The 18,185-nt window shown below is 39.8% G+C and overlaps 1 protein-coding gene across 2 annotated transcripts in view; it reads left to right on the top strand.

Moving 5' to 3' along the window:
- The window catches only part of dis3l2 (DIS3 like 3'-5' exoribonuclease 2), a 296,352-nt gene that overhangs the window by 14,387 nt on the left and 263,780 nt on the right, over positions 1 to 18,185 (top strand). For both annotated transcript variants that reach the window (XM_059651106.1, XM_059651107.1), the window contains one exon: positions 16,857 to 17,000. In XM_059651106.1, coding sequence (XP_059507089.1) covers positions 16,857 to 17,000 — 144 coding nt within the window. The remainder of the gene's footprint in view (positions 1 to 16,856; positions 17,001 to 18,185) is intronic.

The raw sequence follows: 18,185 nt of genomic DNA, 5'->3' as shown, positions 1-18,185 counted from the left end.
TTTGGAGCTTCACATTGTCCTCCACAGTTTACAATTCTTCCAAGTTTAGACAGACCTCAAAGTGAGCAGATTATTTTTGAATAGATTTTTCTTAATAATGTCAATGTTAACAACACCATCCATCAGTTGCACCCCTCTCCTACCTGACAACCTTGGCTCTTTGGCCACCTGGTGCCCATAGCCCCTCACTTACCTTATCTACCTTCTCTCATCACAAGTGCCTTTCACACCTTTAAATTGCAGAATATGGCAGCTGCAGTGAAAAAGGAAGTTTGATTTCTTTGATCCAACCTGTTGCTGCCTGTGTGGATTGCTGCTTCAGCTGGAAAAGCTCCTGACCTTGAGTTTGGGTTAGCAAACTCCTCAAAAAGTAACATATTCAATCTGAGTCAGAAATAGAGACTCCAACGAGAAGATCTGGCCATTGTGTACCCTTACTTAAGTTTCCTAAGAATACTTGAGACTGAAGAAGTCTTGTTCCTCCAATCTTTAATTATACCTCAGTCATTTGATGTTTGAATTTGCTTTATGCCTCTTTCTGTTTGGCTTTTTTGCTTAGATGTTTTCATGGTGACTCTGATATAGTGTAACCATGGCACTATGCAATTTTATCCTTTCTTCAGTAGATGTAATTTTTAAAAATAAGAATGCTGCTTGTTTTATTTATTGCTTCTCCCAGTTGATTTCAGATTAATTGCTGAATATGCTATTATGATCAGTTTGCTTTCTTTCACCTGTGCACTGTTTCAATTTTGCATTGGTTTACTTCTAATATAATGTTTGCTCATGTCTTTTTTTTTTGGAGAGTTGCTACCTGTAGAATTAAGTCAGGAGGGGTGGGATTGAGCTGTGGAGCAAGTGTGACAAGTCACAACTTATTTGTGTGAATCTGTCATAGACAGCATTGAGTGTTCCAGGTATTGGATTGAGTAAACCGTTGCTTGGCTATTGTACCAATGGAAATGTGACAGGTTAATAATCTGTTTTTAAAAAAATTGCCTGACTTCCTCCATAATCAAATGACTTGCTGCACTGTGAAATGCTGAATTGCTTGATTTTTGAAGATGCAATTTTTAAATTTGTAAGTGTTTTTCCACTTTGCATTTTTGAATTAATTTACACTCACACTTTTTATTTTCATTTGGATTTCTGCCCATATGACTTATGAAGGTGTTGTCTGCCCACTGCTTGGAAACTCATTGCATCTAACAATATCTTTAGTCAAAAGTAGATTTGTAGTAAGTAGATACTTCAAGTAGTACAATGTGTTCCTTTTATAATACAGCAGGGATGTTTAATTTTAAAATGCAGAGTATCAGAAAATAATGTAAGAATTGTAGGTTATATGGGTATTGCTGGTTTTTAAGAAGCAGCTGAGGTAATTTCTTGTGGGTATATTCTCTCAATTGTACTCTATCAATTATATTTATGGATTTTAAGTTGGCTCCTTTTAGCTGATAAAATCTTATTTAACATGAATCCTAATTTTTTGGCTGTTAGGGCATTTTAGTTAAGAGTTGTTAGATTAGTATTTTACAGATGGAGCAATTTTAACAATTTTGTTGCTACAGTAGGGTTTTGCAAAAACTGTATTTTGCATGATAAAAGTTGTAATGTCACTTTTTGCAGTGAAAACTGAAACTGATTTAATTGAGAATTGTACAGTGATCACTGAAATGTAATTTTCTGAATAAAACCTATTCCTTTGATTCAGCTGCTAAATGCGGTTGAATATTATCTTGGTTAAGCTAGCCTATTATTTAGAAGGAGCCTATCCTCTTGTTTGTCTTGGCACTCAGCTGGGAAAATGATTCCATGGATTATTTTGTTTTTAGTGCATTATCTGGAGGTGCACATGTTGATTCACTCTTCTGGAGTGAAACAAGCTTCTTGATGTCAATCGTAATTTTCCCTCTTGGTTTTTCTTTGAAGTCTTGTTCTGAATTTACCTTTTCCTTTCAGAAGATGCCTGCAAAATTGTCTGGATTCTAAGTGTCTAGTAGTAGAGTAAGAGCATTTATAATAAGAGTGAGGAGAACATAAGGCCCCTTAAGCCGCCTTGATATTCAGTAAGACCATTGCTGATCACTTGCTACAACTTGCATTCCCACTTGCCCCCCATAGACCTTGATTCTCAGAGATGACAAATCTAACCCCAGTCTTTGCAGCACTGAAACTTTGCCTCAACTTAGCCCTAAATGATGGACCCTGTAGCTTGAGACTATGCCTCTGAGTTCGAGAATGATAGAAAATCAAGAAGTATAATCGAAGAAAATTTGACCATTTGAGGAAAAAGTGCTAGGAAAATAATTGGGACTAAAGGCCAACAAGTTCCTTGGACTTGATGACCGATAACCGAAGCCTTGAGAAAATATGGCTGTTAAGATGTCAAAAGCATTGTTCATAATCGTCCAAAATTCCCTAGATTAAGAAATTGGGTAAAAAACCGCAGATGTACAACTCTCTTCATGTGAGTGACGTTGAAATCTGGAAACTTTAGGCCAGTTAGCCTAATATCTGTAATTATTAGTAAAATGCTAGAATCCATTATTAAGTAAGTAATAGCAGGACATTTAGAGAATCATAGTACAATCTGGCAGAGTCAAAATGATTTTATAAATGGGAAATTGTGTTCAGCAAATTTATTAGTGGTTTTTGAGGATATAACAAGCAATTTTGGAAGATTCCTGGGATGAAGGGGTAGCTTCATGATGACAGAGTAACCTGGTTGAGCGAGAGAGATGAGGACCCCTTTAAAGATCAAAGAGGTTGTTGAACCTTAAGAGGTGGGAGAGATATTAAATGAATATTTCACATCATTTTTTAGATAACAGTAAAAACTGGAGGCTAGAGAGCTCAGGGAAATAAATACTGATACTTTGAAAACAGTTCACAATACAGAAGTGGTGCTGGGGTCTTGGAAAATAAAAAGGTGGATAAATCTCCAGACCTGATCGAGTGGACCCCAGGATGTTTTGGGAAGTTAGGATAGAAATTGCGGGGACCATACAGAAATATTTGTATCATCTATAAATATGGGTGAAGCACCAGAGGACTGGAGGGTGGCTAATGTTGTGCAGTTGTTTAAGAGAGGTTGGAAGGAGAAGCCTGGAAATTATAGATCTGTGAGTCTGACACTGGTGGAAGTAAATTGTTGGAGGTGATTCTGAAAGATAGATAGTTCAGGGATAGTCACAGATCTACAGCTTCCAGACTTCTCCTTACAACCTTCCTTAAACAATTGCGCAACATTAGCTATCCTCTTGTCCTCTGGTACTTCACCCCTGTTTATAGATGATACAAATATTTCTGTACCGTCCCCACAGTTTCTTTTCACAAATTCTCAGTGTCCTGGGATGCGCTTGATCAAGTCCTGGAGATTTATCCACCATTTTGTTTACCATGACCTTCAGCACTCCTCTACTGTAATGTGAACTGTCTTCGAAACATCAATATTTATTTCCCTGAATTTTCTGTGCCCTTTTTCTTTTCTCAAAAATAAAAAATGATGTGAAATATTCACTTAATCTCTATCCAATCTCCTGAGCTTCAACACAAAGACAACCTCTTTGATCTTTAAGGGGTCCTATTCTCTCTCTCTCTCTCTCTCTCTCCAACTGCTCTGTCTAGCTGGTCTCTTGCTCAACCTGGTCAGCATTGTTTTGTGCAATGACCATCATGTCTCAAACTTGAGTGAATTTTTTAAGGAAGTAACCGAAAAGATTGCTGAGGACAAAGTGGTAGGCGTTGTTTATTTGGGCTTTAGTAAAGCCCTTGACAAGGTTCCATGTGGCAGATTAATTCGTAAAGTAAGATCGCATGGGATTCAGGCTGAGCTTACCAATTGGATACAAATTGGCTTGAAGGCAGGAGACAGAGGGCAGTGGTGGAGGCCTGTGACCAGCTGTATGCCACAGGGATCAGTGCTGAGTCCATTTCTGTTTGTTATTTTTATAAATGATTTCAATGATATTATAGGTGGTACGGTCAATTAAGTTTGCGGATGGCACAAAAATTGGTGGTACAGTGAAGAAGGTTATCTAAGATTCCAGAAAGATTTTGATCAAATGGGCCAATGGACTGAAGTGGTAGATTGAGTTTAAATTTTAATAAATGTGAGGCATTGCATTTGGTAATACAAACAAGGGTAATGCTTATAAAAGTAAAATAAGATGGGAAGGGGGTGGGGAACCGGATATGTAATGCACAAGATGAGGTATTCAGCCTTCCAACAGAGGAGTGAGGTTGTTAATAAACAAAATGCAGTCAATGGAGCGTACTTGTGGACACGGAAATGGTTTGAGGTGTGTAGAGTTCAATGCTAGAAGTATCAGAAATAAGGCGGATGAACTTAGAGCATTGGTCAGTACTTGGAACTACGATGTTGTGGCCAAAACAGAAACTTGGGTAACTCAGGAACAGGAATGGTTGTTGGAAGTCCTGCGATTTAGGTGCTTTAAAAGAAATAGAGAGGGTGGAAAAAGAGAGGAGTGGCAGTGCTAGTCAGGGCTAATATAGCTGCTACTGAAAGGCAGTTCGAGAATGATATATTGACAGAATCAGTTTGGGTTGAGGTCAGGAGCAAGAAAGGAGCAGTCACTTTGGGGGTTTTTTTTTTACAGACCCCCAAATAGTTGCAGAGACGTGCAGGAACGGATTGGAAGACATACTGGAAAAGTGCAGAAGTCACTGGGTTATAGTCATGGATGACTTCAGCTTTCCAAATTTTGATTGGAAACATTTTAGTTGTAATAGTTTAGATGGAGCGGATTTTGTCCAGTGTGTTCAGGAAGGATTCCTGACACAGTACATAGATCGACCAACACGAGGAGAGGCCACTTTGGATTTGGTGCTCAGCAATGAACTGGGCTAAGTGTTAGACCTGTTTGTGGGAGAGCATTTTAGCCGGAGCAATCATAACTCTGTTACTTTTACAATAGTCATGGAAAAGGATAGGTATATACAGCAGGGTAAGGTTTATAATTGGGGGAAGGGTAATTACAATTCTGTTAGGAAAGAACTGAGTAACATAAAATGGAAACAGATACTGTCAGGGAAGAGCACTATTGAAATGTGGAGATTGTTTAAGGAATGCAAACTGCGTGTGCTTGATATGTTTGTCCCTACTAAAGATGCGGTCGAGTGAGGGAGCCTTGTTCCTCTTGGGGGTGGAATTACTGGTTAAGAGAAAGAAGGATGCTTATGTAGGTTTAGGAAACAAGGAACAGAAATGGCTCTAGAGGGATACGGGTTATCCAGGAAGGAGCTGAAAAAATGGCTTAGGAGAGCTAGAAGGGAGCATGAGAAAACCTTGGCAGATAAGGTCAAGGAAAACTCCAAGGCTTTTTACACGTACATGAGGATTAAATGATCGGCCCTGCCCTTTCTCTGATCATTCGAGGATTGTAAAGGGAATATGTTCATGGAGCCTAAAGAGGCAGTAGAGATCCTTAATGAATACTTTTGTTCAGTATTTACAACTGAGAGGGATCTAGTTGTAGAGGACCGTTTGAAACAGGCTGGTTGGCTAGAGGAGGTGGACGTTAGTAAGGAAGATGTACTTGAAATTTTGAGGAACTTGAAGATAGAAAAATCCCCTAGGCCTGATGGGATTTATCCAAGGGTTCGGTGGGAAGCAAGGGAAAAAATTACAAGGACTTTGGTGACGATCTTTATGTCGTCACTGCTCGTGGGTATAGTGCTGGAAGATTGGAGAGTGGCAAATGTCATTCCTTTGTTCAAAAAAGGAAATAGGGATAGCGCTGGAAATTATAGGCCAGTTAGTCTTATGTCAGTGGTGGGCAAATTATTGGAAAGGGCTCTGACAGATAGGATTTATGATCACTTGGAAAGACACAGTTTGAGTTGTGATAGTCAACATGGATTTGTGCGGGTAGGTCATGCCTCACAAACCTTATTGAATTCTTTGAAGAGGTGACCAAACATGTGGATTAATGTGAATGGAGGTAGATATAAGGGAGACGTCAGAGGTAGGTTCTTTCCTCAGAGATAGGGGTTTGGAATGCTTTGCTGGAGTGGGTGGTGGAGTTGGCCTCATTAGGGACATGTAAGCAACTGTTAGATTGGCATATGGATGATAGTATAAGGTAGGGATGGAGATTAGATAGACTTTAGGGTTAGGGTAAAAGTTCATCACATCATCATGGGCTGAAAGGCCTGTACTGTGCTGTACTGTTCTATGTTCTATGTAAGTAGGACCCTGGGTAGTGTTGGGGAACAGAGAGACTTAGCGGTTCAGATACATAATTCTTTGAAGTTTGTGTCACAGGTCGACAGGGCTGTTAAGAAAGTGTTTACAACGCTTGCCTTCATTGATTAGATTAGATTCCCTACAGTGTGGAAACAGGCCCTTCGGCCCAACAAGTCCACACCGTCCCTTGAAACATCCCACCCAGACCCAGACCCATCCCCTTGTAACCCACGCACCCCTGAACACTACCGGCAATTTAGCATGGCCATTCCTCCTAGCCTGCACATCTTTGGACTGTGGGAGGAAACCAGAGTACCCGGAGGAAACCCATGCAGACCCAGGGGCTCATACCCTTGAGTGAAGGAGTTGGGGTGTCATGTTGTGAATGTATAGGATGTTGATGAGGCCTTTTCTGGGGTACTGTGTGCAGTTCTGGCCACCCTGTTACAGGAAAAATATTATCAAACTGGAGAGGGTTCAGAAAAGATTTACCAGATGGGAATGGAAGTTTGAGATATAAAACTAAACTGGAAAGGTTGGAACTTTTTTCACTGGAGTGTAGGACATTGAGGGGTCACCTTTATTGAAGCTTATAAAATCATGAGGGGCTTAGATAGGATGAATGACAAGAGTCTTTTCCCTGGGTTGGGGAAGTTCAAAACTAAGGGGTATATTTTTAAAGATGAGAGGAGAAAGATTTAAAAAGCACACGAGGGGCAACATTTTTGCACAGAGTGGTTTGTGTGTGGAATGAACTGCCAGAGAAAGTGGTGGATGTAGGTATAGTTACAATATTTGAAAGACATTTGGATAAGTTCATGAAAAGGAATGTTTTGAAGGGATGTGGGCCAAATGCAAGCAGGTAGGCCTTGTTTAGCTTGGGAACATGGATGGCGTGGACAGGTTTGATTGAAAGGCCTGTTTCTGGATTGTGTGATTCTAAAATTCTCTGAGAATAAGTGGGCAAATGCATGGCAGATGAAATATAGGATGAAAAAATGTGAGGTCATCCATTTTGGTAGCAGATTATTTGAATGGTGAAAGACTGGGAAAGAGGGAGGTTCAGTGAGACCTGGGTGTCCTTGTACACAAGTTGCTGAGGTTAATCATGCAGGTACAGTAGGTAGTGAAGCAGGCAAATGGAACATTGGCATTCATGGAGGATTTAAGTACTTGTCATACTGCATTGTGTAGTGGCCTCCTTATCTGAGGAAGGATGTGCTGGCAACTGCAAGTGCAGCAAAGGTTTACCAGACTGATTCCTGAGTTGGCAGGACTGACATATGAAGAGAGAATAGTTTGGTTATGACTATATTTGCTGGAGTTTAGAAGAATAGAGGAGAAGTTTATAGAAACCAATAAAATTCTAACAGGACTAGACAGGGTAAGAGCAGGAAGGATGCTCCTGATGACCAGGGAGTTGAACCAGGCGTCACAGTTAAAGGATAAAGGGGAGGCCATTTAAAACTGAGATGAGAATAAATTGTTTCAACAGTGCATAATGAGCCTGTGGAATTCTCCGCTGCAGAAAGTGAATGAAGCCAAAATATTAAATGTTTTCAAGAAAGTATTAGATATCACCCTTGATATTAAAAGAATAGGAAAAAAGTGAGAACAGGGTATCAAGTTTGATGATCAACCTTGATCATGTTGATTGTCAGAGCAGGCTCACGGGGTTGAAATGCCTATTCCTCCTATTTTTATGTTTCATTAGCAAGTTTAGATTAATTATGTTGTCTTTTTGTTTAAGTTAGGATTATAGACTGTAATAGCTTCTGTGTAATTGCTTAGTTCTAAGAAATGTCTCAAATTATTCTTCTTTAAATTTTCAACTCTGCAATTGTGTAGAGTTGGTCTCCTAATTTGATGGTTACCAAAGAGTGAGGGATTTACCAAACCACTAAGTTGAAAATTGTAATTTCAGACAATTCTGCTGCTGTTGATAGTCCCCAGAAACTACTTTAACTTGTCTCATTTAATACTATGGCAATGTCACATTATATAATGGTGACATTATTTTCATAAGTCGGTGGGTAAGTTGACCCACAGTGCTGTTAAGAAGAGAGTTCCAGGATTTTGACCCAGTGCTCGTCACTGACAGGATGAGAAACCTCCACGAGCACTCTCATCATGAACCACAGTGGAGCTTACATGAAGGTAAGATTGTACTTGCAAATACATTCAGCGAAAAGTGCAGTTCATATGATCCAACTCTACCTTCTCCTGAGGACCACAATGTCATAAATGCCAGTGTCCTGGTGTGTGATTTACTCCAGATGTTAAGAAACATTTAAATGCCCAGACCTCTGTTGTAGACCTTGGAAACATCTCAGAGGAAGTGCAACACACCTGTGCATCACTGGTTTAGTATAGTTTTGACACTGGCATCTACATAACAATACAGATAATTATCCATTTGATGCCATAACCGGAAGTCTAACTCACCCACTAACACCCAATCAGCCTATTCCCAAACATCTGTAAACTATTGGAAAGTATTTTGAATAATGCTGTGAAGTTCATGTGCATCACGGTGGCTCAGTGGTTAGCACTGCTGCCTCACAGCGCAGGGGACCTGGGTTTGATTCCAGCCTCTGGCGGCTGTGTGGAGATGCACATTCTTCCTATGTCTGCATCAGTTTCCTCCTGGTGCCCGGGTTTCCGCCCACAGTATCCCACCATTTCAGGGAAAAGACTCTCACTCTGAGTACTGGAGGCCAGTCAGCAAATCAGTCAAAAGGAACCAGTACAAAACAGACTCCAGTAGTCAAGTGCTAGATACCAGTCACCAGGCCATTCAAAAGGAAATGGGACAAAATAATTTTGAATTAGCCTGGAAACATAAGAATCTCAATTGTCTGCTAAACTAGGCTAATGCTATCTATAATTCCTTGACCAACCCAGAGACTAATACGTTTATTTCTTAACATGTATCATTTCTTTTCAGTCATTTCTTATTTCAAATCTGTGATTTTTAAAAATATCATTCATTCATTCATACAATGTGTGTGCCACAGGGCAGAAGCATTTATTTCTCATCACTGGTTCCGATGATGGTGAGCTGTTTTTTTTTTAACAGCTACAGTTCATTTGTTGTAGGTAAACACCCAATGCTGTTATGGGGAGACTTTCAGGAATTTAAGCCAGTGATTCTGAAGCAGCAACAATATGTTTCCAAGTTAACATGGTTGAGTGGCTTGTGGGGAACTTGCAGATGGTGGTGCTGCTGTCATACATCTATTGCCTTTGTCCTTCTAGATTTTAGTAGAGCTGAGTTTAGAATGTATTGTCTAAGCTGACTTGGGTTATTTATTTTTGTATGCAATAACCAGTAAACCTCACTTTTACCTCAAAGCTTGGTTAAATTGGCTTGTTTTAAAACTAATTCATTTGGTATGAGAGAAGGGTACCTATCAGAGAGGACATCCTTTTTAATTAACCTTGTTGTGATCGAATGACGGAGCAGGCTAATAAATAAGAGAAACCATTTCATCCCTTTTCAGCCGCGACTATATTGTAGAATGTTGCCCAGGATTCTTTGTGACACAATATGATACCCAGACTTGGAAGTTGCAAGTAAAGCTGTCACCATGTAAAGATCAGATGAAAACCATTCTGCAAAAAGGGCACCCAGTAATCTCCCCTTGAGTTTGAATGGTACAATCATTTCTGATTGTTTTACATCTACCATGAATATTCTGAGAAGTCATTCCTGACCAGAATTCATTATGCCATATCAATACTGTGATACAATAATAGAGGTTGGGTACTTTGCAACAGATGTCTCAGAGCTTGAACCTCAGAATTCTTTCTATCATTTACAAAGCTCATCAAGAATGTCATGGAATATTTGCTGCTTGCATGCTTAAAGTAGCGGCAATAACAATCGAGAAGCTTATATCCTTTGTACACATGGGACAGCTGCTATTGGACTGGGTACCCACCCATCCTCCAAGATTGCAACATTACAGTTCAACTGCACTAAAATAAAGTACATGAGAGTAAAATGCAAAGGTTTCTTCAATAATACTTTCCTTCCCTGCAGCCTTTACCACCAAGAATACCAGAAGCAGTAATGTGTGGGATCACAGTTGCCTCTAAGCTCCATTCAAAGTTGCATTTTGTGTATACTGGGTGCAATTCTGGTCTTCCTGATATGGGAAGGATGTTGTGAAACTTAAAAGGGTTCAGAAAAGACTTACAAGGATGTTTGCACAGTTGGAGGGTTTGAGCTGTAGGGAGAGGCTGAACAGCCTGGGGTTATTTTCTCTGGAGTGTTGGAGGCAGAGAAGTGACCTGATAGAAGTTTATAAAATCATGAGGGGCATGGATGGGTTGAATAGTCAAGGTCTTTTCCCCAGGGTAGGGGAGTTCAAAACTGGAAGGCATAGGTTTAAGTTGAAAGGGAGAAGATTTAAAAGGGACCTAAGGGGCAACTTTTTCATGCATAGAGTGGTGCATATATGGAGTGAACTGCCAGAGGAAGTGGTGGAGGTGGCTACAATTACAACATTTAAAAGGCATCTGGATGGGTATATGAACATCAGGGTTCAGAAGGATATGGGCCATATGCTGTTAAATAGGTCTAGATTAATTTAGGATATCTTGTAAGCATGGATGAGTTGGACCAAAGGGCCTGTTTCCATGCTGTACATCTCTATGACTCTGTGTAGGCATCATTTTTACTATGTTATCACCATGTTATCATCTTGCAAATCCAAATTTAGCATCATTAGTGGGAGCATAGTTGTTCAAGAACTTTCAGTACTTAGAAAATGCCTCCCGCTAGCTTTAGAGCATCTAGAGATTGTCACATTGATTGTCAATGTTGAAACCACACATATCTTCATATAAAATAAGCACTTTTTTCCCATTATGAATTTGAAGTGCACACACACCAGAGAAACCTGCAACTCCTTGTTTTCTTTACATTTTCATCTGCAGTTTTCAGTTTCCATTTCTTGCAGAAATTCAAGTTTCTAACATCCAAAATAAATTTAAGTAGAAGTTCAGAAAGTCAAAAATGACATATCAAATTGATATTATAAAATGGATCTATTCAGTTGTTTTGTGATTAAAATATATTATTTGGGAATTTGGATTTTCAAAATAGAGTTGATAAATTTTGGTTTCAGTTCTGTTTTAAGAAGTCAAAGGTGTTTAGAATTATGAAGTAAATATGTCATTTCCAAGAAAGCATGTAACTTCAGTCAGTGCCTAGTATGTTTTCTGTGATGTGTGTGATGAAGCGTTTACAAATTTGAACATTTATGATATACAGAGAAAATGGGCCAGGGCCTCCTAGTTTCTTTGAGTACAGATTAGAATCAGGTGTCAGTTCAGGAGAATCCAGTTTCACTGCAGAACATTTCACTCTAGCTGAAGGATAGTCTTTAGGTTGTAATTTTGTGAAGTTTCCAGTTGTTGGAACTGAAAAGAGTTTTGGTCACTGGAGTGGGAACGAATTATCTTGGAAAGAGTCAGTTCAGAAAAAAGTAGAGTTAAATGGGATTGATTATATGGAAAGGTTATTGCCAGGGAAAAGATTTAATTGTTACTTTTTGGCGATAGAATCTTCCTAATCTGTAGAGGGAAAGAGTGTTATTCTTTCTTTTGTGTAATAACTTGTGTTGTTTTTGTTAAAGAATATTGGCAGCCTCTTGTGAAAGTTAAGTTGCAAACCATGGTAAGCAATTGCAAAAATTAAGCGCGTTATTTATTGAGCCAAGTTTCACTCGGGGATTGGATTTATCCATTGTTACCATCTAATATCACAAGGACGTTTTGTAATCCCACCTCCCTGTTAGAGCTGGGAAAAGGGCAATTAAATTCAGCCATGTTACTTATTGGTTTGAAAGCCATCAGAAACTGCATTCGAAATTTTAATCCGCTTTAATGAGCAGATGGAAGGAACATCTGTTCAAAGTTGGTGAGACCCTTTTTAATGTACGTATGCTGATCCTGACATTAAAACCATGAACTAACTACAAATTTAACTGGTGCCTGGCATGGTAATCCATTCTAGCATCACTGCCAAGGGAAGACGGCTGAGAAATACAGCAAATGACCTTCAGCACTCCTCTACTGTAATGTGAACTGTCGTCGAAACATCAATATTTATTTCCCTGAATTTTCTGCGCTCTTTTTCTTTTCTCAAAAATAAAAAATGAGGTGAAATATTCACTTGGTGTCTACCAAGTCTCCTGAGGTTCAACACAAAGACAACCTCTTTGATCTTTAAGGGGTCCTATTCTCTCTCTCTCTCCAACTGCTCTGTCTAGCTGGTCTCTTGCTCAACCTGGTCAGCATTGTTTTGTGCAATGACCATCATGTCTCAAACTTGAGTGAATTTTTTAAGGAAGTAACCGAAAAGATTGCTGAGGACAAAGTGGTAGGCGTTGTTTATTTGGGCTTTAGTAAAGCCCTTGACAAGGTTCCATGTGGCAGATTAATTCGTAAAGTAAGATCGCATGGGATTCAGGCTGAGCTTACCAATTGGATACAAATTGGCTTGAAGGCAGGAGACAGAGGGCAGTGGTGGAGGCCTGTGACCAGCTGTATGCCACAGGGATCAGTGCTGAGTCCATTTCTGTTTGTTATTTTTATAAATGATTTCAATGATATTATAGGTGGTACGGTCAATTAAGTTTGCGGATGGCACAAAAATTGGTGGTACAGTGAAGAAGGTTATCTAAGATTCCAGAAAGATTTTGATCAAATGGGCCAATGGACTGAAGTGGTAGATTGAGTTTAAATTTTAATAAATGTGAGGCATTGCATTTGGTAATACAAACAAGGGTAATGCTTATAAAAGTAAAATAAGATGGGAAGGGGGTGGGGAACCGGATATGTAATGCACAAGATGAGGTATTCAGCCTTCCAACAGAGGAGTGAGGTTGTTAATAAACAAAATGCAGTCGATGGAGCGTACTTGTGGACACGGAAATGGTTTGAGGTGTGTAGAGTTCAATGCTAGAAGTATCAGAAATAAGGCGGATGAACTTAGAGCATTGGTCAGTACTTGGAACTACGATGTTGTGGCCAAAACAGAAACTTGGGTAACTCAGGAACAGGAATGGTTGTTGGAAGTCCTGCGATTTAGGTGCTTTAAAAGAAATAGAGAGGGTGGAAAAAGAGAGGAGTGGCAGTGCTAGTCAGGGCTAATATAGCTGCTACTGAAAGGCAGTTCGAGAATGATATATTGACAGAATCAGTTTGGGTTGAGGTCAGGAGCAAGAAAGGAGCAGTCACTTTGGGGGTTTTTTTTTACAGACCCCCAAATAGTTGCAGAGACGTGCAGGAACGGATTGGAAGACATACTGGAAAAGTGCAGAAGTCACTGGGTTATAGTCATGGATGACTTCAGCTTTCCAAATTTTGATTGGAAACATTTTAGTTGTAATAGTTTAGATGGAGCGGATTTTGTCCAGTGTGTTCAGGAAGGATTCCTGACACAGTACATAGATCGACCAACACGAGGAGAGGCCACTTTGGATTTGGTGCTCAGCAATGAACTGGGCTAAGTGTTAGATCTGTTTGTGGGAGAGCATTTTAGCCGGAGCAATCATAACTCTGTTACTTTTACAATAGTCATGGAAAAGGATAGGTATATACAGCAGGGTAAGGTTTAAAATTGGGGGAAGGGTAATTACAATTCTGTTAGGAAAGAACTGAGTAACATAAAATGGAAGCAGGTACTGTCAGGGAAGAGCACTATTGAAATGTGGAGATTGTTTAAGGAATGCAAACTGCGTGTGCTTGATATGTTTGTCCCTACTAAAGATGCGGTCGAGTGAGGGAGCCTTGTTCCTCTTGGGGGTGGAATTACTGGTTAAGAGAAAGAAGGATGCTTATGTAGGTTTAGGAAACAAGGAACAGAAATGGCTCTAGAAGGATACAGGTTATCCAGGAAGGAGCTGAAAAAATGGCTTGGGAGAGCTAGATGGGAGCATGAGAAAACCTTGGCAGATAAGGTCAAGGAAAACTCCAAGGCTTTTTACACATACATGAGGACTAAATGATCGGCCCTGCCCTTTCTCTGATCATTCGAGGATTGTAAAGGGAATATGCTCATGGAGCCTAAAGAGGCAGTAGAGATCCTTAATGAATACTTTTGTTCAGTATTCACAACTGAGAGGGTCCTAGTTGTAGAGGACCGTTTGAAACAGGCTGGTTGGCTAGAGGAGGTGGATGTTAGTAAGGAAGATGTACTTGTAATTTTGAGGAACTTGAAGATAGACAAATCCCCTAGGCCTGATGGGATTTATCCAAGGGTTCGGTGGGAAGCAAGGGAAGAGATTACAAGGACTTTGGTGATGATCTTTATGTCGTCTCTGCTCATGGGTATAGTGCCGGAAGATTGGAGAGTGGCAAATGTCATTCCTTTGTTCAAAAAAGGAAATAGGGATAGCGCTGGAAATTATAGGCCAGTTAGTCTTATGTCAGTGGTGGGCAAATTATTGGAAAGGGCTCTGACAGATAGGATTTATGATCACTTGGAAAGACACAGTTTGATTCATGATAGTCAACATGGATTTGTGTGGGTAGGTCATGCCTCACAAACCTTATTGAATTCTTTGAAGAGGTGACCAAACACGTGGATTAATGTGAATGGAGGTAGATATAAGGGAGACGTCAGAGGTAGGTTCTTTCCTCAGAGATAGGGGTTTGGAATGCTTTGCTGGAGTGGGTGGTGGAGTTGGCCTCATTAGGGACATGTAAGCAACTGTTAGATTGGCATATGGATGATAGTATAAGGTAGGGGTGGAGATTAGATAGACTTCAGGGTTAGGGTAAAAGTTCATCACAACATCGTGAGCTGAAAGGCCTGTACTGTGCTGTACTGTTCTATGTTCTAAAAACCAGAAAAAATCAGGCAGATATGTTTTATTTCACTTTTAGGATCAGGGAAGATGGAAGCTTAGTTTTGCACTGACCAAAATTATTTAAGCTTGTTTAAGCAGGAATGAAATTTAACAATAACAAGGCAAACCTGGTATAACAAAACCTGGATAAGTTCCGAATATGGTTTGCTGAGTGGCAAACCGCACATAATGTGGAAAAATGGAAAATTAATGACACCAGAGAAAAGGAAGTAAACAATGGAAATGTAAGTTAATTTGCCTTTGGTACAGGATACAATTTGAGGAGGGAAACTGGAGCTTTTGGTGGATATCTGTCCAAACAAACCGTACACTGTGGCAAGAGTAATGAAATTTGACTGGACCTTGTGATAAGTAGCCAGAGCGAAGAACAGAATTCAGGAGTGATTAATCTTAGTGCAACCCCGTCTGATACTTTACATTTCTTGTTGCTACATGCAAAAAAGGTTAACAGCATTTTCCAGGGATAATTTGGATATTTGCGGGATTGCGAACAAAAAAATCAACCAAACTAATCAAATCTGAGTGATGAGGTGAAATCAAGAAACCTTTTTACTCTGGAAGTGAGAATAGTGAGGGGTGATATTGTTGTCAGTTAAAGGAATAGGTAAATTGAATCAGAAGTAGTTGTTTTGAGATGGCAACAAATTGGAGATTACAGGCTTACATTCAGAAGAGAAAGGTGCGCAGGTAGTTAACTTTTAAGTAGTTTATTGTCTTGCAATAATGATGTGATAAGGGATAGTGAGGATAGATAAGATGAAACAATTTGTACTTTCTTCTTTATACCAGAGAAGAAAACAATTTGCATTATCATTGTTTATTTTCTTCTCTTTGCTATTGTGAAAATTTAGGATAGGCTATATAAACTGCGAAGTTTTGTAGTTCTATTTGTTCCAGTATTTTCAAGTCATAGTCACAGAGATATACAACATGGAAACACACACTTCGGGTCCAACTTGTCTCTGCCAACCAGATATCCTATATAAATCTAGTCCCATTTGCCAGCTTTTGGCCTATATCCCTCTAAACCCTTCCTATTCATGTACGCATCCAGATGCCATGTAAATGTTATAATTGCATCAGCTTCCACCACTCCCTCTGGCAGCTCATTCCACCCTCTGCATGAAAAAGTTGCCCCTTTGTTCATACCTTTCCCCTCTCACCTCAAACCCATGCCCTCTAGGTTTGAACTCCCCTACACTGGGGAAAAGACCTTGGCATTTACCCTATCTATGGCCCTCCTGATTTTATAAACCTCTGCAAGGTCACTTCTTAGCCTCCGACGCTCTGGAGAAAATAGCCTCTGCCTATTCAGCCTCTCCCAATGGCTCAAACGCTCCAACCCTCGCAACATTCTTTTAAGTCTTTTCTGAACTCTTTTTGAGTTTCACAACGTCCTTTCTGTAACAGAGAGACCAGAATTGCATGCAATACTCCAAAAGTGGTTGAACCAATGTCCTGCGCAGCTGCAACATGCCGCCCCACCCCCTCCCCCACACCTACTCCTATTCTTCATGCACTGACCAATAAAGGCAAGCACATCAAACACCTTCTTCACTATCCTATCCACCTGTGACTACACTTTCAAGGAACAATGTATGTGTACTCCAAGGTCCCTTTGTTCAATGCCACTCCTTACCTTACTATTAAGTGTATAAGTTCTGCTCTGATTTGCCTTTCCATGTTGACAACAGGGACCACTTCGCGTGTAAGTAAAGAAAATACCATAGATGTTATATATTTTGATTGTGTCTTTGCAGGTGAAGTTGTAGACAGGCGACCTGGCCCAACATCTAAGCACAGTCACGAGTCAGTCAAAAGCAATCAACCCATTGACAGAAGAAAAAGATCTGAATCATTGGATGAAACTGCTGACATGAATTTTAAACCTGTGATCACTAATGGTATGTTTTTTTACAAATAAATTCTCACTGGGATAGATATGTTAATGTTTCCTTCTTTATTTTTAACTTCATCCACAGTGTTGGATCCAATACGCAGGCATTCTAATGAGCTCACCTCTGTATCAAGCAGCTGCCTCAATATCTGATCCAGCCCAATCCGTGGACTGAAAATCCAACAGCAGTGTAGCCATTTTTAAGGTTGTGTTTGTGGAGACAGGAACTCTCCTGTCTTTCCACACTCAATCCAGGAATGAAAGCCTGGCCTATGGTGGCAGCTGTAATGAATCAGTCTGTGACTTTATCATTTGCAATTAAAGTCGCCCTCGGTTAAATTTTGAGATGCAAAGTGAAGCTTGATAGTAGTGTGTCAGTTTAAAACAGTATCGTTTTAGGGTTGATTGTTCCTCAAAATACTCTATTTGTTTATTGGTCATTATTATTAAAATTCTGATTCAAAATGAATTGGAACATTGTTTTTTTTTGAGTGGAACATTTTACAGATTCTATCAAATAGATTTGTTCTGTTTTCTACAGTGAATTATCCTTTGATAAATAAATAGATAGTACTTACTAAAAAGTCATTGCCTGATATGAAGTTTGAGACCATGCTGCTGGACTTAACAGCCTCATAAATGATCAGCTGAGCTGCCTGAGAATTGCTTTCACAGAAGTTTTTGAACTTGCTTCGGAAGACTGTTACTAAAACCTGAAGTCTTCATTTCCAGTTTGGAAATATGTGATGTATTGCAAAGTTTATCCAACATGAGATTTGGTGCATTGCAGCTGTATACGCAACACTAAAGCTGCTACCTTGAACCAGAAAGGCATTAGAATTGTGCATGTGTCAGCAACTGCAGTGCCATGTACATTCATTCCTGACTCCTTTTCTCTTTGGAGGCTGGAGTTATAGTGCTAATTCCAGTTCAGGGTTCTGATGAAAGATTGTTGACTGAAATGCTAATTATATTTCCCTTTGCAGATTCTGCATGACCTGATTATTTTAAGCACATTTTAATTTCACAGGTGCAGTTGTGATTCCAGCAGATGTGCACTGATGCCTCTTTCTTCAGCTCTGGTATGATAGGCATGTGATAGGCCCAATTGCTCACATTTGTGTTCAAGAACTCCCACCTTCATCAGCTCTATAAACCTGCCCTGACCTTGATTTAATTGTATAAGGCACTT

Source organism: Stegostoma tigrinum, chromosome 14 (assembly GCF_030684315.1).
Source record: "Stegostoma tigrinum isolate sSteTig4 chromosome 14, sSteTig4.hap1, whole genome shotgun sequence".
In the NCBI taxonomy this organism is placed as follows: domain Eukaryota; kingdom Metazoa; phylum Chordata; class Chondrichthyes; order Orectolobiformes; family Stegostomatidae; genus Stegostoma; species Stegostoma tigrinum.
The sequence above is the reverse complement of the archived record's forward strand: the minus strand, read 5'-3'. Positions and strand labels throughout refer to the sequence as shown.